The 25,200-nt window shown below is 44.8% G+C and overlaps 7 protein-coding genes across 7 annotated transcripts; 4 read left to right on the top strand and 3 right to left on the bottom strand.

Moving 5' to 3' along the window:
* Positions 1-223: 223 nt before the first annotated feature.
* On the bottom strand, positions 224-2,542 carry K444DRAFT_623672 (uncharacterized protein; the record flags this gene model as incomplete). Its single annotated transcript, XM_024882304.1, has 3 exons — positions 224-460; positions 511-2,122; positions 2,172-2,542. The coding sequence occupies 3 exons, from the start codon at positions 2,540-2,542 to the stop codon at positions 224-226; spliced, it is 2,220 nt and encodes a 739-aa protein (XP_024744418.1).
* A 431-nt stretch (positions 2,543-2,973) lies between these two features.
* Positions 2,974-3,996, top strand: K444DRAFT_606448 (uncharacterized protein). Its single transcript, XM_024878996.1, has 2 exons — positions 2,974-3,224; positions 3,278-3,996. Exons 1-2 carry the CDS (start codon positions 2,990-2,992, stop codon positions 3,916-3,918), a joined length of 876 nt encoding a protein of 291 aa, XP_024744417.1. The 5' UTR covers positions 2,974-2,989; the 3' UTR covers positions 3,919-3,996.
* Positions 3,997-5,313: 1,317 nt separating this feature from the next.
* K444DRAFT_515457 (isoamyl alcohol oxidase) lies at positions 5,314-7,077 on the top strand (the record flags this gene model as incomplete). Its single annotated transcript, XM_024873600.1, has 1 exon — positions 5,314-7,077. The coding sequence occupies one exon, from the start codon at positions 5,314-5,316 to the stop codon at positions 7,075-7,077; it is 1,764 nt and encodes a 587-aa protein (XP_024744416.1).
* A 3,053-nt stretch (positions 7,078-10,130) lies between these two features.
* K444DRAFT_579152 (uncharacterized protein) lies at positions 10,131-11,892 on the top strand (the record flags this gene model as incomplete). The annotated part of the gene is made up of 2 exons (XM_024877645.1): positions 10,131-10,430; positions 10,763-11,892. 2 exons carry the CDS (start codon positions 10,131-10,133, stop codon positions 11,867-11,869), a joined length of 1,407 nt encoding a protein of 468 aa, XP_024744415.1. The 3' UTR covers positions 11,870-11,892.
* Positions 11,893-18,670: 6,778 nt separating this feature from the next.
* K444DRAFT_639428 (uncharacterized protein) lies at positions 18,671-19,738 on the bottom strand (the record flags this gene model as incomplete). The annotated part of the gene is made up of 1 exon (XM_024884383.1): positions 18,671-19,738. The coding sequence occupies one exon, from the start codon at positions 19,736-19,738 to the stop codon at positions 18,671-18,673; it is 1,068 nt and encodes a 355-aa protein (XP_024744414.1).
* Positions 19,739-19,893: 155 nt separating this feature from the next.
* On the top strand, positions 19,894-23,230 carry K444DRAFT_658535 (initiation factor 2; the record flags this gene model as incomplete). The annotated part of the gene is made up of 3 exons (XM_024886268.1): positions 19,894-19,917; positions 19,967-23,021; positions 23,079-23,230. The coding sequence occupies 3 exons, from the start codon at positions 19,894-19,896 to the stop codon at positions 23,228-23,230; spliced, it is 3,231 nt and encodes a 1,076-aa protein (XP_024744413.1).
* Positions 23,231-23,417: 187 nt separating this feature from the next.
* On the bottom strand, positions 23,418-24,742 carry K444DRAFT_639426 (2-hydroxyacid dehydrogenase-like protein; the record flags this gene model as incomplete). Its single annotated transcript, XM_024884382.1, has 4 exons — positions 23,418-23,575; positions 23,630-23,968; positions 24,127-24,384; positions 24,505-24,742. The coding sequence occupies 4 exons, from the start codon at positions 24,740-24,742 to the stop codon at positions 23,418-23,420; spliced, it is 993 nt and encodes a 330-aa protein (XP_024744412.1).
* Positions 24,743-25,200: the final 458 nt, after the last annotated feature.

The following is a 25,200-nucleotide window of genomic DNA, read 5'->3' as shown; positions in this document are numbered from 1 at the left end:
GGCGAGCGGACGTATCTCGTTGATATGAGGATAATTTGAGATGGCGTACTATGGATGATACAGTGCTTGCAATGTTCCACGATAGAGGATAATAGCAGTGATTATTTTCACTACAAACATATCGATTGAAGAACCACTTGCAACGACTTGATTTCCGTTGAAATAAAATCCCAAAGCGTGAATCCTCACGCGCTTGGTATTGTCATGGGAAAGTATCAGTATCTCAAGCAATATCTTCCACCGCATCCAAGCATTTCTGCAAATTATCTGCTTCCGCTTGTAGCTCCTTCATCTCCGCTTTTCTCTCTTCAGAATCAGGGTCAAATAGCAGTGCATCCCATTTCTTCGGGTCCGCCCTCTCCAGATCCAATATCTCGTCGAAGATCTCGTCGAAATTCCTCAAAAGATGCCGTTCCACAACTTGCACCACAACATTATCAACGAAAACATTCGCAGCAATCTATTTCATATCAGTACTTGTTCTTAATTATTCTTTAGCGGTATACATACGTCATAGAAAATATGTAACCGAGCCAGCAAATCTGCCGCTTGAGCTAGTCGCCTCTTATTACTATTATCCAGATCAAGCAATTCAGTGATCTGTGCCGGGATGTTGATGAGTGGAGACTCCGCTTTCCTGAGGGCTTTCGTCATCATGGAATGTAACTTCTTGGCATACTCCTGCTGGATCTTCTCGGCAAAGGCATCGTTTCGCGTCTTCGCAGGCCGCGTTCGATCCTTCTCGAGCTCGGCGAGCTCGATCAACGCATGCTGCTTTCTTTCGTCTAGCAGTTTTGCGACCACTTTTCCATAAAGGCGCCGAGCGATGTGTGGAAGGTCTGGACTCAAGACATCGACCATTAGTTTGTCGAGGAACGTTTTGCAGTGAGCGTGTGCTTGTGCGATCAAGCGCTCTCCAATCTTCTGCCAGTCGCGAGAGAGCTTGTGGAAGAGAAGATCGAGTCGCTGAGGATCGTAGATGTCTTCTGCTTCGTGGCCCCGCGTATGCTTGAGAACCTTTGCAACCCGTTCTAGGAACTGGTTCATCTCCTCTGCTGACGGCGAATCATCCGGGTTCCATGTATACAGGAAAGTACGACCTTCGATCTTGACTTTCTGGTGAAATTGGTCTTCCTCACCTTCGATACGTGCTCGGAGATAGCGGGCATCATCGGCTAGGGTGTCAACATTGTCGGGTAATTCAAAGTAACCGTCATTCAATTTGCCTTCCACGGCCAGCAGTGTGAGATTCCGCATGTCTCGGCACTTCTTGCGGAAGAGATGATCAGCTTCTTCTTTGCTTCTCAAGCTGGCTGCCAGTCTGTCCAGTTTCTCGTGATACGGCGTTAACCGATCCTCGATATCGCGCTTCAAGGAAGAACTTTCTCTCCGCAGGAGGTCGACGAGCAGACGCACAAGGTGGCCTTTCAGGTTCTCTGCCCCCCAGTTCTCAGGCGGCACTTCGTTCCAAAGATTGTCTGGACGCTCGAAGAAGACCTTTTCTTTCAGGTCTCTCTCCTCGCTCGAGGTGTTTCTCTTGACTTCATCCTCTGACCTGTTCAAGAGTACATGCCAGCCTTTCTTGAATATAAACCCTTCTCCTTTGTTCTGAGCGATCTTGATCCAGTTTCGTTGAGATCCCGAGCCAGGGTCCGGTTTGTCCGGCTTCGTGATGATTCCGAAAGTGCGAACGCCGTGGGGATCAGCATCCCTCGCCATGCGGAAAATCGACTGATTGACAGGTTCGTCATGGGCGCCAAGAACCGCTAGGATAATTGAGCGAGGATTGTTGATATATTTTTCTGTCATTCCCGTAATGGTTTCTCTGAGGTTCTGTTCCCCGGTCTGCACTAGACCTGGAACATCGATGAGAGTAAGACGTGGTTGATCAGGGCCGTGAACCTCGATTCTCAAACAGTCTTCCGTGAATGTGGCCTTTCCAGGGGCGTGCCTTGGCAAGCCCATCTTCCTTTCGGCAGAATCCATCAGTCGTGGCAGTTCTTCCAATGTTCCTGCGGTCTCGCGGAACGCCATCAGGTCGTCCTGTCCCCTCTGTGGCCGTGAAGACTTCGGCGAGATAGTGACATTGATAAAGATTGTATCGGAAGTCCGAAGACAGATTCTAAAGAGGTTAACATAACAATCCACCGTCGGCTATTGAAACAACTTACTCGGTCACGTATCGGGTACAAACATTGTCTCCTCGCGGAAACTTGATGTGGCTGACAGCTTCGAGGACGGAACTCTTTCCAGCGGAGGTATTCCCGCATACCACAATCTGTGGAATCTGGAGGACATGATCGATATCATACTTCCTCACTTCATCGATGATATCCAATAGTCTTCTGTACTCCTTGGTTTGGTAGGAGCCAAGATGGGCTGAGACTCCAGAAAGGGGAATATTTTCCGTATGGGACGTTTCTTCGGATGTGTCACCGCTGTCATCGGCATCCAGAAAATCTCCATTGTCAGACGTGTTGGAAGACAGACCGCCTGGTATAGAGAGGCCTCGTGCACCTGCAGCGCGGAAGTTTCGATTCATCATGGGAGAAATCAAGGTATTCGGATGCTCGTCTCGAGTTATTTTTTTGGTGAGCAGGATGACCCAGAGCCTTGAAGCAGCTTGTGAAAAGGTCATATACCAGCTTCAGCAGTCTGTTAAGGCATAGTAGTCCAGCCTCGCCCTGAGTGGGAACCTAAATTGCGTAACGCAACATTGAGGATACGTCTGTTGTGTTGGTAGGTTTTGCCAAAAATGTGTCAGGCTCCCGGGAGGGCGAACCCAAGTGAAGTACAGAACGCGTAAGCCCGCTTCCAAGAGAAACATCGAGGCTGCAAGTAATTTGAAGATGGTGTCCAACGCCGCCAGTCGCATGCCTTGAACTGTCTGAATGCCACATATAAGTCTGAGATAACTTTCGTGATCTTGGATGAACAAATCTCGTGTTTTAATACTCGATTATTTTGTGGTACGAGGAGACGCTTCGTCATGTCCTCACCGGGTATGCCCTCCATCTGGACGATTACAGATCTTGTCAACAATATCATGAAGAGCGTGAGGCAGGTCGCGCAAATGTTTCTCGACTCGAAAGAACAGGCTGTGGACGAAGATATAGGCAAGGAGCAAACCGACTTGGAAACCGCATTGCAAGAAGGAACGGCTGTGACTACTTATTTCAATTACTACATTCTCGCTCTGGGAATAGAGTTCTCCTCGGGTGATGGTAAGTCGACATCACTGATACCGTTTACAAATCCTGATATCGGTGTACGACAGATGATGCGGTTCGAGAACTTCGCATGGTGTATGCAGCGTTGCCCCAAGATGACGTGGAAGTCAAAGAGCTCCGAAATCAGCAACGTGGTTTCTCCGAATCTCAGAGGCTAGAGTTCATGAAGCGGCTCAAGTCAGAAGTCACGGCAACCAAAACAGCTTTGCAGGAACTTGCAAATCGGAAAGGGTGTTTTGCAATACAAGATCCTTCTCAGTACAGCCTCGACCTGAGAGAAAAAGTGAGAAAACTTTTCCCAATGCACGGCAACAATGCGACATTCTGCGAAGGCGCATCTCATCTGCAGAAACACGCCTCGGCCGCCTTGTCAGCCATCACATCGCGGGAGCCTGGTGGTGGCGGGTACGTTTGCCACCACTGCAACCTGGACCTCAGATGTATGGAGATTGACGAGGCTGGAAGTATCACTTTTACCGAGGCGGAATGGAGGACTCTTGCAGCATGTCACATGCGAGCGCACTTCTCGTTCAAGAACTTGGCTGCCTGGTACAAATGCAGAATCTGTCATGACCTAGGCGTGGAGCCGCCCCTGATTTTCGTCTCGCCCGTTGCAATGATGATACATCTGAAGAACCACTGGAGTGGAGACATAGAGAAAAGCTCTGTTGAGGGAGCAGTTCGTTGAACGTCGCGAGGATGAGCGAGAAAAGATATCTGAGAATGTGTGTGGAGCTTCGGGGATGGTACGGCGAGTTGTGGCTTGGCAAAAGTGGCTGAACGGTCACATGATGATGCCATTACTCCTGAATTCTAATAACTAAGTGCAACTCTTGTTCCAGAGTCATTAGATACTCCGTAGTAGCCATAACGTGACAAGTTGATAATATCATGATATTACACAAAGTTTTTTTTCGGGCTTAGGGCAATAGATAGAGTCGAGAAATAGGGAAAACAGATTGACAGGAGAACAATAAGACCCCGTATCCAGTATTCAACATTAGTATCAAGAGAGCGATGGAGAGAAGCAAAAGAGCTTGCACTTCAATCGTCACTTAAGTGTTGAATTAGAGGAGGGCGAGGGACGGTTTCGGGGATGTTGTGATGGGAAAAACTAAACCCCCTCCCGGGCGGGGGGGTCGATTGGAGCAAGGGTGTCAACGACTTGTAATTGGCTACCTAAGCTCTTCAAAAATCTTAAGTTAGATTTTTTAATATAAGAATAGGCTGGTATATTATAACCCTTGCATTATAACTACATGCTTTATAGCCTATAATAAAAAGATTCCTTAAACTAAAATTTTAATTTAAAGAAGTTTATATACTAATTAATTAGGTTCTAGATTTTGAACCCTATATAGCCCTATAAATTAGGGGCTTATAAGGCTCTTACATTTGGTTTTAGGGACTTTTTCGCTAAATTTCTAGGCTTGTTTAAGCTTATCTTTAGGCTATAAAATATGAAATTTTTAACTGCTTTAATTTAAAGAATTATTACTAATCCAAATTGTATAAAATGATTATATTTAAATACCGCTTAATTATTGCTATAAGAAAATAAAACAAGTATTAAATTAAAGAAAAAGCCAGAGTTTTGGTATTCCTGTTCGAGCGCCTCTACTTTGGGTTAGTAGCTAGTTTGCTCCCAATCGACACCCGGGGGGGGGGGGGGGGGGCGTTTTAGTTTTTCCCATTGTGATGGGTAGGCAGCTATGGAAATCTTCATAATTGCTACCAAGTATTGGACATGAATAATAATTACTTAGAACTACTGCATAGAGAGCCGCGTATGTCTCCTTCAACTCCGCGATACGAGCGATGAGTGGTGCTGCAGAGCGCAGAGAGGGGTCAATTAGGTTAGCCGTTGCGCTGCTTACTGTCGGGCAAACGACTACTCAACAAGCTCCCGATTTGGAAACAGCCACTGATTATCTCCGTTGCGAGAAAGCTACTTCTTTGTGTAGCATCATTTGCTGCGGCGAATAAATTTTCGCTTCGAGGTATATAACTGTTTAAGAAGCGTCGTGGAAGTCTCTCCATGATTAACTTATTCCATCCCTTGGACACTTCGCAAGTCAAGAGAATGCGTTTTGTTATATTTGTTATTTTCTTGTTGGGCGTTGCTTTGGCAGCACCTTCATCCATAGATCCAGGCTACAATTGCAAACCTGGGCAGAAATGTTGGCCATCCTTGCAAGAATGGCAACATTTGAACCACACAATCGATGGCCATTTGTACCAAACCATTCCACTGGGTGCACCTTGCTACGAAAACTCGACATACTATGATGCTGCAGTCTGCTCCGTCGTGGAAAATGATTACAATAACAGTATCCCCCGGGGAGGGTATTATGGCCAGACTTACTGGCCAAACTGGGAAGCTTGTGGCACATCTGGATGTTCTCTTTTATCTTCTAATCCAGAAGTGACATTGTACAGCACTTGCTCTCTTGGTAGACTCGCAACATACTATGTCGATGTTCGCAACACCTCGCATATATCAGCCGCTCTCCAATTTGCGAAGGTTCACAACATCCGCATCAGCGTCAAGAACACTGGCCATGACTTTTTCGGACGCTCAACAGTTCCTAACTCGTTAGCAATATGGACTCACAACTTGAAAAGCCTGGACTTTCACCAAACTTTCACCGCGCACAACTGCCCGTCAGCGAATGCGCAAAACGTCGGTGAAATGGGAGCTGGAGTCATCGCTGGAGATGCCTATCGCTTTTTCAACTCTCACGGTGTGGACATCACGGGTGGATATGAAGAATCCGTCGGGATCGCAGGTGGTTTCGGACAAGGGGGAGGTGTTGGCGATTACACCACCACCTACGGTCTGATGGTGGATAATGCAGTGGAATTTGAAGTCGTTACTGCGGAAGGTCAGGTGAGGACCATCAACGAATGCAACGATCCTGAACTTTTTTGGGCAATGCGAGGCGGAGGCGGAGGTACTTATGCCATCCTCACCAAGTATCGAGTTCAAGTTTATCCATCCGTGCCTGTTCATACATACAACTTCCTGGCAACATTCAAAGACACCACCAATGCTACTCAGCAGCAAGGTCTTCGCGAAGTTCTGACGGCCCATGCAAACAACCAGATCATCTGGTCTTCCCAACTCGTCACTGGACAAGTTGACTACTCTACGAAAGGGGTATCATTTGGCCTGGTCCTACCGTATGCCGATGACGGATCCAGATTGAAACGTGCAACGGCATCTTTCTTTCAAACAGTGAGCAACCTGACTTATGTCAACGTTCTTGAAAATAATTACACTTCCTTTCCGACCTATACCGATTACCTGGCGTTTAGCGCGATCGACGCCAGGGCGACAAAGCCCCCTGGAATCTTTTCTTTACTCGCATCACGACTCATGCCTCGCCATCTATTTAATGCATCTGAGACAGTGGATTCTCTGGTCAGCGCTGTGATTGAGGGGATGGAAAAGGCTAGAAGGTTGCTACCATTGCAACGCACTGGAGCACAGGTGGTCCTCGAAACGCCTCTGAGCACCCCAGACAACAACCAGAAGACATCCGCTCTCCCAGCCTGGAGAGAGGCTATGTGGCATGTGATCCACGTTGGGGAATGGTACGAGCCTCTGGCACCTGCCGCTCTGCAAAAGGCCACTGATGGATTCCTTGAGATGCTGGAACCGCTCAAGAAATTAAGCCCAGGAGGGGGAGCGTACTTCAATGAAGCACATTACGGGGAGCCGGATTGGGAGCAGACTTTTTTCGGTGCCAATTACAACAGGCTGCTGGATATTAAGAACAAGTATGATCCAACTCATATTTTTGACTGTTACAAATGTGTTGGGTGGCGAGGCGAACAAGAGTGAGTGATTCTTCTTTGGTTTATTAACCTGGTTTAGCTAATCCATTGCCAGTCCTTTTTATCCTTGCTATCAGAAATGGTAGACGCCTGGTCTCAACATTTTACTTTCATAAATTCGAGCAGATATAATGAGTCTCTTTCTCCGCCAGAAAGGCCGGCACCTGTACAGAACCTCCGAAAATAAGGTAGCGTGCGAAGAAAATGGGGCTTAGATAAACGTTCGGCATTGCCTGTCAGACAATATTTCTTGAAACAAAAGTACCTGCATTTCAAAAATTACTTAAACGTGTATAAATCCTTTACCATACTTCCTCTTTTACTACCGCACGGCACAGCTTCCATCAGAGACTCGAGATTTCTCGAGTTCCTATAAACCCATGCTTAGGGGCTATTTGGGGGAAGAGGACCTTCAGATGGAAAGGAGTAAAGAAATGTAATATTTGCACTGCAAGAGGGAATACCAACGATAAGTTAGATTTATTAACTAAACCGGGAATTCAGGAGCAAACAATTGAAGTACCTAAGAAGATAAATTCCTACATTAGTCGGACTCTGTCTTGAACGTTCGTGGAGTGGTCCCAAAGGCGATCTCCTGCCTTGTTATTGCTCGCTTAGTTGGCGAGCACCCCTTTCTCTTGCGGGCATCCACACAAGTTGGATTATCGAGATTTCCTGCAGAAGAGAAATGCATACATAGCCATAGCGCTCTGATTGCAGTCCTTACAAGCATTTCTAAATAAGATTAGAAAGTTCGAGAGGACGTTCGCCGTTGGAGATAACGCACGGCTCCGTTAAGACCTGAAGCCGACGTGCAAGCTCAATGTGGTTGGATGAAGCACCTACGGAGGTAGTTCCGCCATCAGTGCGGCAACCTCGTCACTATAGCGCCAATTACGTGTTAAGATTATTAATTGACATATGATTTGTCGGGAAAGAGTTGAGGTCGAACACACTAATACATTTTACTTGCCTCAAACGCGAAGCAGCTTTGATCCTAACTTCGCCATCTCAGAGGGACTGTCTATATCCGTAATGCTGGCTAGGGACGGGACTTAAGGCCCGTTTGGGACGGATTCTACGTTTTGATTGCTAGCAACCAACTCTAGCTTTTAGTACTCGATAATCAGCGCTAGTATTCGTATCAATTAGAAGTGTTTGAGAGATGTAATTACTGAGTATTCGATTTCGGCTCGGGAGGTTTTAGAGTCATCTCCGGCACTATTAACCCTTAAGATTAAATTTACCATTCTTTAGTAACCCCTCTCTATTAGTTTAAGGTATTAAACCTTAATACTTATTCTTTTTATAAAATAAAAGCAATTATATATATAGATTATATTATTATATATTTCTTATTGAAAAAAATAGTCGTGAAATAAATTTCACGAGAAGCGCATACTTATATAATAATTAAATTATAACTAATGTATTACCCCGAAAGAAGGCCTATAAACGTAGCAAAAGCTAGTAATAATTATTGAGTAACTATAAAAGCTGGCGTTGAAGCTGGACCAAACACAGGCATTTCCGCATTGCCAAACGGGCCTTTAGATAGGGTCGGTCCGGCTCAAGCTCAAACGCGGTCAAAAATGCCCTATTTTCCCAACACCACAACTTTTCAGCCACAACCATGATTTATTAGAACGAAATGGCGAAGTTGTAGACTAGTGTTATGCGCATAATTCAATTTTTGATTAAAATCGTGGTTGTTTAGTAATCTAGTTAATACATAGGGAATACTTACGAGCCTGCCGCTCGTAAGTTTGAGCTTTTCAGGCCCGAACTCCCCCGAAGGAACTTTAAACTTTCTCAATTCCCGGGATTCTGTTTCCAAATTAAGATAATAAAGACATTGAGTATATTTTTCGTAGAAAACTTTATTTTATAAGGTTCTATCAAGTTATTCTTGTATAATACTTAATATAATACTATGCTTTTAAAGGAGCAAAACTTAAGCCATAAAACTAGCCTAGAAAGCATAGACTTACGGATGCGGGCTTGTCAGCAGGGGGTTCCCGGAATCCTTTAAGCATAAAAGTTACTTTTTCTCTACTTCCTTTACTTCACAAATTTATCTTTCAACCACCCCGTCCACTTTCTATAATTCTAAATTTATTCTCAATTATTATTAGAGTCTTGAGTATATTTTGTATTAATTATATTTTATATCTTGTGTTGTGGTGGCTGGATGAGGGAGGGGGTAGTGAAATGGGCTGGATTTTGGCTCTTTTTGAGCTGGACCGACTGCAACTCTTCGCCCCCCCCCCTTAATTACTTGTAACAGTGGGTCTACAGAGCACAGAAATTCTACTATACAAAACACCTTGGTCAAGGGGACCCACAATTACAAGTCATTAGGGGAGAACTAGGCTGCACATAAGTTCTGCTGATGGACATGGAGTCTGGGGCAAGCCCGGGCCTGGGGTTCATTAATGCAGGCTTTAGGGAAGTGGAGAACCCGTCGGCAGTGTTTGTTTCATCAAATCACATTCCCCAGATGTTCTCTAAACGGATCATGCAACATGTTTCGATGTAGTTGAGCCGATTGGTTGGGCACCCAATATACTTTCCTAATGTCGCTGGAAGACGCGGCCTCGGCAGTTCATCTGCTTTGCCAAGAACGAGCAATTTGAACCCTTGAGTTTCAAATCGCGAATTTCCAATCGGAGATTTTTTTTTTTGATTTGTCCAGGTTGTGTTCTGTCTAGGAATCCTGTTTGACAATTGTCACAATGCAAAAGGTTAACTCAAATCTTTCCGGGGTGGACCACCGGCTCGCCAGCTGTTCATCCCCGTGGAAAAAGTTTCCAATGCAGCTTTTGCCCTAGAATTCTGCGTGAAAGACGCTGGGTTCTCTGAATGCCAATTGGAACAATTGTTTTTTTTTTTTTTGGACATCTATGCGTGTCACCGTGGAACAAGGAGAGTTTCATTGCCCACCTCGTACCTGCGCCACCAGATCTTGCAAGCCTGCAGGTGTTCGTTCGTATAATATATTATTCAATCGACATCCGCAACTCTCCTTGAACCCACAGCAAACTTTTAGGATCTGGCATCATGCTCGAAGAAAAATTGACCTCTCCGACCCATAGCGAATACATCAGCTCGACTTCTACTTCCACCCGCTCCAAATATGCGTCCCGCGATTTCTCCGGAAGCGTGTTCATCATCTCTTCCGATGGGTGCATGCTCAAGCTCCCCATTCCGACGAGCTCGTCTCGGGATCCTCTGAATTGGAGTAAGATGAAGCGTGCTCGTGCCCTTTTTGCCATCTTTTTCTTTTCCATCACGGGGCTGGTGGTGGTACAAGGTCCAGGTCTTATGTTCGCTCCTTTGTTAGAGGAGTTTTCTGATGAGGTCAGCTACCAGCAATGAAAAATTTGATGATAATCTGATAGTCGATTAGGACACAAGACCGTTCAATCCGACATTGCTCCTTTCTGCTCCAACATTGTTTATGGGGATCGGAGCTTTCCTGTGGATACCGCTCTCATTGGCGATTGGAAGGAGACCAGTGTTCTTGCTCGGCACGATGATTATGTTGCTAGCAACTCTATGGGCTGGTATAGCCGGAAACTTCTACCAACTCTTGATTGCCGTGTGCTTGCAAGGATTAGCTGAGGGAGTGAACACAAGCACGGTAACTGACCTCCAAATCTCTCTTCGGCTAATGGTCCTAACGTTCGAAGGGCCTGCTTATGGCTATTGACCTGACCTTCATCCACCAACGGCCCCAAATAATTGCCATGTTGTGGTGCCTTATAGGCTTCGTCGGCGGTTGCATATATTCACTTGTCCCTCAAATAACCAACACCAGCACTAGTTGGAGATCCTTCTACCTCCTCTGGATTTTCCCCTCTGCAATATCTGTCACACTGGCTTTTTTCTTATTTCCAGAAACATACTTCATTCGACCAGCTGTTGCATTTGACGGACGTATACTCGCCCAAAGCGCAACCGAGAAAGTCCAAATCTATCAGGACTGGGAAGAGGTGCCTGGAGGGAAATCACTTCCTGATATTCCGTACTCATCCCCCTGGGTCAGAGACCTCCAGTTCTGGGGGACAACTCGAGGGGGCTGGAAAGCTATGTGGGCATGCTATCCTCAGATTCTCGGATGTTTCGTCAATCCGTTGATTTTCTGGGTTGCGCTTCTCAACGCCATTGTCTTCGGTAGCATGTTGTCAATTGGAGAGACGTATAATTTCGCCTTGACAGGTCCTCCCTACTTCCTCGATATCCGCTACACCGCACTCGTCAATGCCGCTGGCGCCATCGGGTCTCTCATTGCGTGGCCAGTATCAGGGAAAATGATTGCATGGGTCTCCCGCCGTCTTGCAATGAGCAACGCAGGTGTACGAGACGCAGAACATTACCTTCCAGCATTCATCCTGCCCATCATCGCGGGCACTACCAGCGTGATCATCTACGGTCTTGCTGTCCAGCACAAATGGCACTTCATGTTCATCTATGTCTCATACGGACTCAATACCTTCACATTCTCCAGCTTAGCAACCGCGAATACGCTCTGGGTCACTGAAGCTTTTCCTCGATGGGCAGCACCGGCATTGGTCGTCCTTAGTGGTGTGAGCTACATGGCGAGTTTTGGGATCAGCTTTTCGATCCAACCTTGGGTGGCATCGCAGGGGATCGCCAATACAAATATCGAGATTGGTTCAATGATTGCTGTCGTTGGGCTCGTGCTCATTCCTATTGCATTTTGGGGGAAGAAATTGAGGCAACATATTCATGAGAGGTGGGGGACGAGTGAAATGGGGGCTCTGCGTCCGCAATAATTTCAATCCTAGCTTCTCAAAATATCTATTATTGATAGGAATCAGATAAATCAATTGCATTCTTACTTGATACTCTTTACTTCAATTTAGTTACTAACTATTATTTATTCAACAAAGATTTAAGGATTTCTATTTTCCTCACTAATTCCTTAAAAATAATTTTAATATATTATTAATTTTAGCTTCTAGAGATAGACTTATTATAAAATACTAATTACTTCTTTTAAATATAGAAGAAGTAAGAAGTAATGGTTATAAGAGATATATTAAATAAGAAGAAAAGAAAAATTAGCCTTTCCTTTCTTATTCTTTCTTTTTATTTCTTAGATACTTTAATCCTTATTATTTCTCTTCTACTAATAAGGCTTTATCTTGCTATCCGTTTCGTTCTCAAATAGCCAGAAATGCAAGGCAGCGAGGATGAGACTACTGGAATCGGTTTTGTATCTTTCAAGAATCAGGCCGTGGCTGGCGTTAGCCGAAACACACTTGGCCAAAGGCGCAATGGCCTCTTAACAAAAATTGATGCAGGGAGCGTGCTGTATATGTAACCAGCCAGGGGCCGGGCAAAGATTGCACTACCACAGAACACTTGGCCACCGCTAACACCAGTGTATGAATGAGCTCCTCCAATAATCGTCAAGCTTAATCCTGTAATGCTGCAGTTCCGCATTTGCCTTCAATTGGCCGTCAAGGACTTAGGCTCATGTTCCTGCATTAACTCCTTGATGGCTCTTGGCCAGGGTCCCTAGCGGTCTGCATCTTAGCGGTGGGTGCCCTTCAAAGATTTTGAGTTGAATGGTATATCCATTTCCGGTAGCCAGGGAGCTGGGAAAATGTAATCTGAAGTATCACCACATTGACACCTCGTTTTCTACACTCTCTTCATCCTAAGAGCCTTGACAACCCACAAAAGCAGGCCCGGTCAAGTGGGCAGTTCTGGTCAGCATAATTACTATGGTGATGGGCAGCCGTATAAAGCACCACGCTACAACCGAGAAAGAAGATAAATCTCGTATGGAGCCTTGCGAGGCGGTGTAAACGTCGTCCTTGCGGTTGAAGATTACCTTGTCAACACGCTCAAGGTCCTTACGCAGAATACCAAGAAGCTGCTCGCACCAGATCCCAAACGTCCCAAGAATGATCTCAGGGCGCTCCACGCCGCTCCCCAGACTAGAACCATGTATGAAAGCATTGTAATGTTGCTCCGGGATGTGGTCGAAAGCGTCAGAAAGCAGGGTGGTCGTGAAAAGCGGGATGACCCTAAAAAGTTAGGATGACCCTAAAAAAAGTATGACCCTGAAAAGCAGGATGATCCTGGAGATCTGGGGTGCCCAGCCTAAAAGTAGGGAGGTTTTCAGGCTTGGCAATATTACCTAATTTCGGGTATTGATCCGGATTAATACCAGAATCGTAAGGTATTAATACTATTAATACCGGTATCAATCCTAAGCGAGCTAATCCTAGTATATTTGAGATTCTTGGTGTTTTTAATACTTTGAGAGGACTATTTATATTAAAGGTACTATCTAAAAGATTATAAACCCTCGTACGGCCTCTATAAAGTACAAGTAAGGCTATAAATACCCCTTATTAAGTAATTATACATAATACAGCTGCCCTACCAGTTCTATAAGGGGTCTTTCTTATAGTACTACATTAAGTAAGGCGTCCTCCCTTTCTATAACCACTACTGCTAGCTCCTCTATATTCTCTTCTATATCCTCTAGTACTAATATCTCTATTACTACTCTTACTCTCAGTATCCCCTCCCTATATACAAGTAGTAGTATAGTCCGGCCACTTGTAATTACTATAGCAGTTATTCCATTAACCTATAATCCGGCGGTACTCAGGGAAAATGGTATTATTAAGGCCTGTATGAGTATAAGAATGGCAAGAAGTGGCTATTATATTAGCTTCTCTATACTAAATAAGAATTATATTAATATATAACTGGTACTGAGTTATAACTTGACTAATTATAATATAATTAGGGTTAATAAGAATGTTTTGGCCAGAAAGAGCAAGAGCTTGGTTCTAGAGGTTATTATAATACTTGAATCTAGTTAGCTTAAGCCCTCTTATATAAGAAGAATTACTTATAAATCTAGTTAGCTACTGGCCTATAACCACTATTATCTACTGGCTTTAAAGAAGAGCTTGGCCTATATCAAGAATAAAGGCATTACCTATAAGGTTAATAAAAGAAATAAGTCTAGTAGATTAATAGTTATATGAATAGCTAAGCTTAAGAGACTTACTACTGGTTTGGGTTAGTAGATATAAGAAAGCTAGAAGCAGGTAAGGCAGAAGAATTACTACCAGAAGCAGAATTATTTAATATTATATAAGGTATTAATATTATATAAGAAATCAGGTTATTAGTATTAATATTAATAAAGGAAAGAGGTAAAGGGTAAAGGTAAAGAATTCTTTCTTAAATAGTTAAAATTAGCCTAGAGAAAATTTTTTAGGAAAATTTAGAAATTTAGGAAATTTCTAAAAGAATCTAAAATTATATAAGAGCCTTGAAATATATAATTCTTATTAGTTCCTTCTTTAAACTAGCTAGTTTTAAAAAAGGTATCTAGAATTCTGCTTCTTTTCTAGTACTTTAAATATTCTCTTATCTTAATAATCTCTGCTTCTATTTATATTCTATTTCAGGCTACTATATAATAATCTTTTAAAAAGACTCTCTCTGGCTTATTACTTATTAGTAGAATTGAGAGAATATTAATAGCTATAAATAAGAGCCTAGACTAGTATTACCTCTATATATCTTAATATTACTATATAAAGGCTCTTCTTTTTCTAGAATTATATGAGTTTTATAAGTTATAGTTCTTATATTCATTCTTATTTACTGGCCTAGTAATTATATAAAGAGATAAAGTAATCTTATTAAAGGGATCTATTTTTAATATATCTTAAAAGAGATTATTATACGAGAAAGATATATAGAAAAATAAGAGTATAGCTGCCTCTTCTCTATACTTCTCTTAGAATACCTTTATATTTACTAAAATCGGCTTTACCTACTTCTTTAGCTAATAAACTTTAATATATCTCTTATAATTACTAGAATTTAAGATTAAAATAGTAATATAAATAGAAGAGAGATTAGTCTTAATATAGTACTTATTAAGAATAGTATATACTATATTAAGCCGGCTAAGGAAGTTCTAGCTTTCTTAATCTCTTTTCTTTTTATATTTAACTTATTATATTATATATTAGTAAAGTAAAGAAAGAGAGAAAAGAAGAAAAAAGAAAAAGTATAACTTATAATTTCGGTTTAAATATATTTAATTAATATATCTATTATAAAGAGTATATAATTAATAGATATAGAGTTTCCTTTAGTAAAGAGAGTAGCTTATATAAAGAGGTAAAGAAAGTCTCGAATTATATAAAGCCTTTCCTATTTTTTAAAGCTCAAGATATTATTCTTAAGCTTCTCTTTATAAGCCTGGTAATAGGCCTTAATATAGGACCTTAAGAGTAAGAGAATATTAAATATCTTATACTAGCTATTTTACCTCATATAATTATTTATAGGAACTAGCCTTCCTATAAGCTTAATAAATTATATTATTCTACTAGTAAATCTATAAATATAAACTATAATATTATATTTTTTACTAAGTAGTCCTAAGAGCCTAAACTTAGCTCTTATTACCTTCTTATTTATATATTCTTCTTACTTCTCTTAATTATTATATAACTTAAATACTTCTAATTTTACTATATCTATAAATAAGAAGGCTTGTATTATTAAATTAATAATATAGCTAATATAGCAAATTCGTATTTATACTATATTCTATTTCAAGCTAAACTTTTACTTCTAGTAAAATTAAATAGCCTAATAAAGAGTATTATTAGAAGAGGTATTATTAGCTATAATAGCCCCAAGCTTTTATATAATACTATAGTTCTAAAGAACTAGAAGAAGAACTATAAACTAGTTTTCTCCGGAATAGCTACCTATTTACTTAAAAGTAAAAAGGGCCTTTTATCTCTTTAAGTTATATAAAGTAAAATAGGTATAGATTATTAAGAGAAGGTATTAATTTAGAGAGGTCCAGATATCGAGAGAAATATATATCTATAAAAGTACTAATTAGATAGCCTTTCGTATAATATCCTTATATCTTACCTAAGCCTCCTTAACCTTATTAGAAATTCCAGAGTAAGAGATAGTAATCTTGCCTTTATATACCTGGTTTAGTACTTAGTAAAAAATATAAAACTCTGGCTATTTAATTATAATATATAAGAGATTTCGTATAATAATTAGAGAAATCAGAGCTTCTATAAGAACTATTATATTAAGAGAAGCTTTAAGGATCTCCAAATTAAACTCTTTAGCCTTACTAGTAGCCTTAGCTTGGTAATATAGCTATTTAAGTTATTTCTTTATTACTTCTTGAGTCTTACTTAGAGCCTTCTCTATTATAATTTCAGGGTAGTATTTCTTGATATGTTTTACTATATTTCCTGAGCTTGTACTACCGTATAGTAGCGGAATTTCATCTCATATATAGTAAAGGTAATAAAGAAAGGACTAAATCTTATTTTAGTAGGATTGCCGGCAGTGGGCCCAAGTAGGGGATCGCTTCTTGCTATAGGCTAGATCAGATATAACTGACTCTATTATAAGTGATTATATAAGGGACTCGTCTGGTTCAAGTAAAGAAGACATTTTAAGGATATACTTTGGAGAAAATCGTCGTATGAGGAGGGAAAAGGTAAGGAAGGAGGGGAGTGAGGCATGGCGGGGTAGAAAGGCGGTGAGAGCTCGCTTAGTATTAATACCAATCGATCTAGTATTGATCCCTGTAATACTGACTAATACCGGGTGGTATTGATACGGTATTGATACCTCAGGTATCATTGCCAAGCCTGGAGGTTTTATCTACGCTCTCCTCTCTGGCCACGGAGCTTCGGCCACGTCTGTGTTTTGGAGCTTGAGGATTGCTGCCAACGACTCAAGGGGTGGCACTGCAGACGTTGAGGACCATGCAGTGGTGCCTACCGACGTATTGTACGGGGGACGTTATCTTCGCAACCTCGAAATCGCCGTTCTTCTAAATGCCATAGTCGACGCGGGATTAGCCGTGAAAGTAGTCCTCGAATGTTGTTACTCTGACGGATTTATTACTCGTGGTGACGAGTAGACGTGGGGCATTGAGAAGGTATAACATTTATGCGTCACAGCCCACCATCAATACACCCGACAACATGGAGGAGATCGCATTCCGAGTCAATAAGCCACCCTGCCAGGTTAATTCCGACCTTAAGCTTGAAGAGACTGAATTCCTTGCTCAAGTGCGAGCGCGCGATGTTGGAGTGGAGCGGAAATCAATAGCGATATTTAAGAATCCGCAACACGGCAGCCGCTGGACGGCGGGTGTGGAAGGTTGTCCGGCTGTACTACAGTTTACCTACAGAGGAGCGCTCCGCCGTTTGGTTCAAGGTGGAGGACCAGCTGTAGGATAGGTTCGCACAACTTTGGCGTGCCATTTATGGCAACAAGGCCTGGCGCAACCCTGACAGATGATAACACTGCCACATTCGATATCTCCATTGACGATGCCCACTGCTTCGCAATTATAGGCGAGCTTGGTGAAGTCACAACCATCATGGGCACGGCACTTCCGTCTCTGACTCTTTGTCAATTCCTGGGAATGATCTGTGGCGGACTGTGATCAGGCTCATGCGTATCCTCGTGCACTTAACCCAATACAAAATGTTGAAGGAACTGGCACACACTGATTTGGTGACTGGCAAACTCCCTGAACTTGTCTTGGTCACAGTGAGTACCAAAATCCAAGACCTGGAAGACAAAGCCTCTAGATCCAGTTCCAAATGAGAAGTTGGACAAGACAGAAGGCCTGTACGAGGCGGAGGAGAAACGCTTGTTTCGACTCGCAGTCCGTAACCGCCTTGATAGAAGTGTACTTTGCCATTTCCAACCACTTCGCCGAATTTGCCATCGAAAAGATGCGTCCTCTCGGTCGTCCATACAAGACACTGACGCGGGAAGGCAGTTCGAATCCATCTACGCACGGTGAGGTGGACCTAATGGTGGTGATCGCAGATGAGCTACGATAGGCAATTAATAATGGCTGGAAGGCTCTTGCTGCGTTTAAGATATTTCTCTTTTGAGGCGAGCAACCAAGTGCGTCTGAGCAGTCTCACACTTCCGGCGTTGAACGAACTGGATCTCAGTCAGAGTCACGGCGAGCAGACACCTCACCCGAGGACGCAACCAGCGCCCTCAAAGCTTGAAGGGGTTCTTGGACCTCGTTGGTCAGGACCCAAACCCGGCTAACAAGTGACGGAAAGGGCCATCAACCGGACCCCGAGAAGTAGCCAACTGGGTGGCAGACGAATGCTATCAAAATTCACGTGGCCCCTAGGCCAGAGGCCGTGAGTGAAGGATGCCAGTAAAGTGAAAGTCTCGAGTATTTCCAGCATATCTCCTGATATCGGATGACATGGCAACGTGATGGTATTTTACTTATCTTTCCCACTTTCGGCAAAACTTGGAGACAGTAGCAGGCGACGGTCTACCCACATTTATTGAGAGCTCCAGAGATATTCGCTCGAATATGGGAGAGTTTGAGCAATGAAGTAGCCTCGCAAAGGGCAAGCAGAGGACGGAAATATTCTCCCGTCCATACCTCGGTTCCCTAGAAGCCGTTTGGGTGGTTGGCATAGAGGAATTTGAACTCATCGTCAATGGTATTCAAAGATCTTTTTGCCAACGATGGAAACCTTTGTGATTTTCTACATCTGGTCCATTCCTGGCATACCTTCCGTGCCTCCTATTTTTGCCCAGAACTTGTCAAAGTCCACTCCTTGGGACTCGAACAGTTCTTTAGCTTTCGCCATCGTTTTCTTTTGTTGCTCCGGTCCGAACCCTCCAGGCTGGGACGACTCGAACTGAACCAGCTCGATCCATCGGAAGAAGAGATTCTCTTTCCCCATTGCTGTCAATTCATCTTTGAAAGCCACTATCTTCTTTCTGCCTTCCTCTTCCTTTGCACTCCCTCCAGCACTTGCAGCCTCGAGGACGACCCAGCCAAACTCTTCTGTGGGTACAAGTATGGTCGTTCTGAAATCCTCGAACGATAGAGTTCCCTTGTCCGCGAGTTTCGTAGCGGCAACCATAGCCTTCCAATCGAGATCCCATTCCTTATTCAGCATCAGATACCCCGTCCTCCCACTCATCCATACCGGGTCCACGGCCTTCTTGATAATACTCATAATCTCATCCTGACCAGATCCTTCCTCAACTGGATTTCCAATAGTTTCATCCCACCTCCTACTCCTCCGAACGATAATCTCCTTATCACTAAATCCCACAATGAACCTCCATGTAACCGGGTTCCCAATCTTCCTACCTGCAAAGAAATCCCTCGGCCACGGCCATATGAACACGTACAGAAACAAATCGAACATGAAGACCACTGCTCTTCTGATAATCTCCTGTACCACTTCGTTGAATGGCGTATTCTCCGTGTCGATTGTCATTTCGTTGCGTCTTCCTACCATGGTGAAAAGTATGTTCAGGTAGAAGGGCCAGATCGATCGCATACGCCATACTATTAGCCCAATGATGGTAAGGTTCATGAGAACTGGGACGAGGAAAATTTTGCGCTTGAAATCGGCGGGCTTGAGGTCGAGGTGGGTGATGTAGATGTGCTTTGGGTCGAGCTTGGAGAGGAAAGGAGAGAGACTTTCGGGGGTTCGTTTGAATGGGGCTGGAGGTTCAAGGCTGGCGGTGGAGGAAGGTTTCGAGTTCGAGGTCGTTGTGTTAAAGGTTCGCGCCCTTGCCTTTCCTTTCGGAGGCATTTTGCTCTCCTTGTTGATGTAATGTCGGTGGAGGTTGAGCGTCTATCGTGTAGTTCGCTCCTGCGCATTGTGAAATCTCGGCTTCCGTAGATATCATTCAAAATTTTGGAAATCTCAGATCATGAGCTTTCCATTCACCATCAATTGAATCAACTATGCGAGGTCGCAGTCTACTGAAGGTACACAGTCTTTTGAAGCACTTATGCGACGCAAGCTGATCGTATGCAGGAATCCTCGAGTCCATCCCTGTGCGCCTTTTGTGCTCACAGGTCGGGCCAAGCTCGAAAACCTTCACATGCCCAAAGACGGTTCCTCCAATCCTCCCGCCCTGTTAAGAAGCCGCCTGCGGAAGCTGCTGCTGTTAGAGAAGCGGATAATAATACGGCTTCGGCCCCTAGTTGGGGCCGTCCAGCACCTGTGGGAGGTAATGGGTTAGGTCCAACTGCCACTTGGGGTCGTCCCTTTGGCCCTGGAACTGCACCACTAGGATCTTTCGGGGACTGGGGAAAACCAAATACTGGTCCAAATGGAACTCCTGCCGTATCAGCACAGTCCGGCCATCCACGGATAGTTGACGAACTTTTGCCGCACGAACGGAAAGCACGGGAGATGATTATCGAGAGGAATTTAAAGGCAGGCCAAAGACCGTTAGGGGACAGGATTCGTGGGCTTGGAGCGGAAGCTACACGTGCTGGTAGACCTGTGCCGAAGGGTTCAGCTGAAAGGAAGCAAGCCATGGCAGCCCACGAGAAAGCTAAGGCGTATGGTCAAACTGGGTCAATTCAAGCCGGACCGAAAATAAGAAAAGTTCCTCCAAAGCACATTCTTGGGGATGACTTCAACGAATTGAATTGGATATTAAATTCGAATAAGGCAAATTCCTCTCCTTGGGGCATGTTGCCAAGAAAGACGGACCAAGAACCAGTCGAAGAAGGAAGACCACCCGAAAATGGATTCGAGGTTGGCCGGGCACGGAGAGAGGAACAGGCAAGGTTAGGAGCCTATACACCTTTGGGCAGGAGGTCAATACTCGAGAATAATGCAGGAACGGCTATCTATGGTGAAAGGCGAGCCGCTGGTTCACGAGTGGAGGACAACGAATTTGGTATGCGCGGGAGTTGGACACCTAGGGAGCGGAATACATTTGGAGACCGGAACCCTGCATTTAATCGTCCTTCGAGCCCTGCTGAGAAGCCTGGGTTTGCTCCGGTGTCGAAGCCTGCTGAGGATGATAGGACGCCCGTGAGATTTTCACCCTTGGCACCTGCCCCTGCAGAGCAGCCTGATGAGGCTGCGGCAGGTCCTGCCAAAACTCCTATTTTCACGCCCGAGGAGGAATATAGGCCAGCTCGGGAAAGAAAGGAAAAGAAAGCACATACAAGATATTCCGATCATCAAAGCTACGAGCCGGCACCGAGGGGTAAAGCTAAAGACAAAGCTCGGAGAAGAGAAAGATTCGTCCAGAACGAAGAGGACGAAGCAGCTCTGGAAGAGGCTGAAGCACGTGCTGAGGCCAAGAGACAGCGAAAGAGGGAGAAGGCGGCAAAGAAAAAGTCTGCACCCACTCCGATGCTGTTACCCGAATATATCAGTGTTTCGAATTTGGCTGTTGCGCTGAAAGTTAGACTCGAGGATTTTATCTGCAAGATGGAAGAGCTCGGATTTGAGGAAACCGGTCACGATCACATTTTGAATGCGGAGAACGCTGGGCTCATCGCTATGGAATACAATTTTGAGCCGATAATCGATCGGTCTGAGTCTGAGGATCTCAGGGCGAGAGATCCACCCGCAGATCCATCCATTTTACCTCAGAGACCTCCTGTTGTCACAATCATGGGACACGTTGATCACGGAAAGACTACACTTCTCGATTGGCTACGGAAATCCTCGGTCGCTGCATCTGAACATGGTGGCATTACTCAACACATTGGAGCTTTCTCTGTTCCCATGCCATCTGGCAAAATTATCACTTTCCTCGACACTCCCGGGCACGCAGCTTTCTTGAGTATGCGTCAACGAGGTGCCAATGTGACAGATATCGTCATTTTAGTTGTTGCGGCAGATGACAGTGTCAAGCCTCAAACAATTGAGGCGATCAACCACGCCAAAGCTGCCAAGGTCCCGATCATTGTTGCTATCAACAAAGTTGACAAGGAAGAGGCCAATGTTGATCGTGTCAAGCAAGATCTTGCTCGACATGGAGTTGATGTCGAAGACTTTGGCGGTGATGTTCAAGCTATATGTGTCAGTGGTAAGACTGGTCAAGGCATGGAAGAATTGGAAGAAGCTGCCGTGACTCTATCCGAGATTCTCGATATGCGTGCGGAAACAGATGGTCAGGCCGAAGGCTGGGTTCTCGAAGCAAGCATCAAGTCGATGGGCAAAGTGGCAACCGTACTCGTTAGGCGAGGCACCATGCGTCCTGGAGATTTCGTCGTTGCGGGTAAAACCTGGGCCAGGATCCGTTGTCTGCGAAACGAAGCAGGTGTCGAGATCCACGAAGCTGGGCCAGGAACACCTGTTGAGATCGACGGTTGGCGAGAGCAGCCGCTTGCAGGTGACGAAGTCCTTGAAGCACCGGACGAAAGCAAAGCAAAGAGTGTCGTCCAGTATCGACTTGAAAAGGAAGAGCGAGACAAGATGGCCGAAGACATGGAGGCCATTAACGAGAACCGCAAAGCCGAGCAAGAGAAGCGAGAACGTGAAAAGTCCGAAGCTCTTGCTGCCGCCGAAGCCAAGAAGTTAGAAGAAGAAGGACTCGAAGTTGCTCCAGATCTTAAATATACCAAAGGTATCAAATCCAGCGGTCCAAAAGAAGTCTTCTTCATCATCAAAGGGGACGTCAGTGGTTCTGTGGAAGCAGTCATCGACTCCATCTCCGCACTGGGCAGCAAAGAAGTTCAACCGCACATCCTCCGTGCCGGTGTTGGCCAACTCTCCGAATTCGATATCGAACACGCAGCTGCTGCACAGGGGCATCTGGTCAATTTCAACACTGCAGTCGAACCCAATATCTCGCGTCTTGCTGAAGAAGCCAAGGTCAAGATCATTGATCACAATATCATCTACCGATTAGTCGATGATGTCAAGGCGGAATTAAGCAAGCATCTCCCACCCCTGATCACGCAACGCGTGTTAGGTGAAGCAGAAATTTCTCAGATCTTCTCGATTAATGTCAAGGGACGACAGCATAAGAATATCGCAGGTTGTAAAGTGAGGAATGGGAGCATTGCGAAGACATCTAGGGTCAGGGTGTTGAGGGGTGGAGAGAAGGTGTTTGATGGTATGCTTCTCCTTAATCTTCCAAATATTGAGAAATTCCATACTAATGAGAGTATAGGCTCCCTGGCTTCGCTGAAGAACGTCAAGAAAGATGTACAGGAGATGAAGAAGGGAAGTGAGTGCGGGATGGGCTTCGAAGACTGGTTTGATTTCCATGTTGGTGATCAAATTCAATCTTATGAAGAGAAGTCGGAGAAGAGATACTTGTAATTTCATAGTGTAAGAGGCTGCACGTACAGTATAGATTTTTTGTCCCAGCGAACAGACGACACGGAAGAGGCATACGGTTGTATTAGAAGGATTCAGATGAGATGTTTAGATTCGAGTCTTAATCTTGCGATAGTGTCTATAGATTCCGCTCCGATGCTCCTTTCCTCTCCACCATTTAATTGACTTCCTAAACAACGATATTTTTCGGTTCCCCCTGCATCCAAGCCTCAATATTCCCCGCCACGGTCCCCCTCAACTTCTCAATCGAACTCCTTGCCCACCATGCAATATGCGGACTCAACACTAACCTGCCATTCAACCTCCCCTCCTCTCCCTTCTCTCCCCCTTCTCTATTCCTCACGCCCTCACCCCATTCTCTCCCCTTCTTAACCAGCACACTATTTCCTACCCCCGCCGGTTCCTCAAAAAACACATCGCTTGCCGCACCACCTATCTTCCCTTCTTCTAACGCCCTAATCAACGCTTCTTCGTCTACGATTCCTCCACGCGCGACGTTGATAAGCAGAGCGTCCGGACGCATGAGTGAGAATTCCGGGGTGGAGAGGAGGTTTGTGGTGTTTGGGGTGAGGGGCAGGGTGAGGAAGAGAGTGGTGGATTGTGCGAGGATTTGGTGGAAAGGAACTTTGCCAGGACGAACGGAGGAAGAAGGAGTCTCTTTCCGGTCAGCAAAGTGGACGGTCATTCCTAGGGCGCGGCAGAGGGTTGCTACGCGGGTTCCTGGTCACATTCGTCAGTTGGGTTGCTGAAGCCGTGTCACGTGAATGTCACTTGACTTTCCCCTGTCCTTTCCTGTTCTCCGAAAGGCAAAGAAAGGGAGAAGCAGGGTCTGAAGGAAAGAAAAATATGGGATGAGATCAATGAAAGGAAGAACGAACCTAACTCCCCACGCCCCAAAATCCCGACTACCTCCTCGCGACACGTTCCCGGACATCCACCAAAGTCATTCTTCAAGCTCCACTTCTTAACCCACTCATCGGTGCCGACGGTAAGCTGATGCATACCCACCACATTCCGTCTCAGTGCGAAGAAGAGAGCAAGTGCGTGCTCGGCGACCGACTCGATGGAGGCGGCGGGGACGTTTGTGACCAGGATGTTCCGGCGCGCACAGGCCGGGAGGTCGATGTGATCGGATCCTTGTTTCATCAGCTCTCGCATCCCATTCTGAAGTATCTTGATGAGAGTGGATAAAGGGGGGGAGGGCGGGGAAGAGTTGGGGGCCGGAACTGCGGGGCAAGGGAGAGAGAAAGACGAACCGATGGCCAGAACAGCAACATGCTTCAACCGCGGACATTGCTCCAGTGTTTCTTCTGTGATTGGAATCCGGGTCGTGATTACTACGTCTGCATCTTTTATTCTCTCGACGATGGTGGCTGTGTCGAAGGGCGTGGACGGGTATTCGGTGTATGTGTGTGTGAAGGAGGGAGAGAAGGTTGGGGAGGGGGTGTGGATGCCGTCGAGGCGGACGATGTGTGGGGGCTGTGAGAACTTCATTTCAGGTTAATGTACTCAGACAGAGCAAGGCTGAAAGCGATGTGAAAGTAGAGATGAAGTACTGTTCAGGTTTGAAAATGCATTGGGAGCGGGAAGTAAAGAATGGCTGATTACTAATCGTTGTTGACTGAAAGGCGTGGGTCAGGTGATGTTAGCTGATGTTAGTCTTGAGGTAAACTCTCTCCTTTAGAAAAGAATGACCGAATTCTAATACATTAGTCGTTCCTTAATACTCAGCTTACCGAAGTCAGACTGGTTGCGCCTAAGGTCTGGTTCGGATTATTCGCAGGTTGTCCGAGAAAAAAGGCGGCCGGGTCGTGCTTCTCCGGCGAAGCAGATCTTGATATCCTCTAAGTTCGAATATAGAAGCTTCATTTATTGATTAATTCTGTACAGTATTGTCTGTCTATCTATCTCTAAACTCTATTCAGCAAGCTCATCATAAGTCAATAAACATC

The sequence above is a fragment of the Hyaloscypha bicolor genome (genome assembly GCF_002865645.1).
Source record: "Hyaloscypha bicolor E unplaced genomic scaffold K444scaffold_10, whole genome shotgun sequence".
Taxonomy (NCBI): domain Eukaryota; kingdom Fungi; phylum Ascomycota; class Leotiomycetes; order Helotiales; family Hyaloscyphaceae; genus Hyaloscypha; species Hyaloscypha bicolor.
The sequence above is the reverse complement of the archived record's forward strand: the minus strand, read 5'-3'. Positions and strand labels throughout refer to the sequence as shown.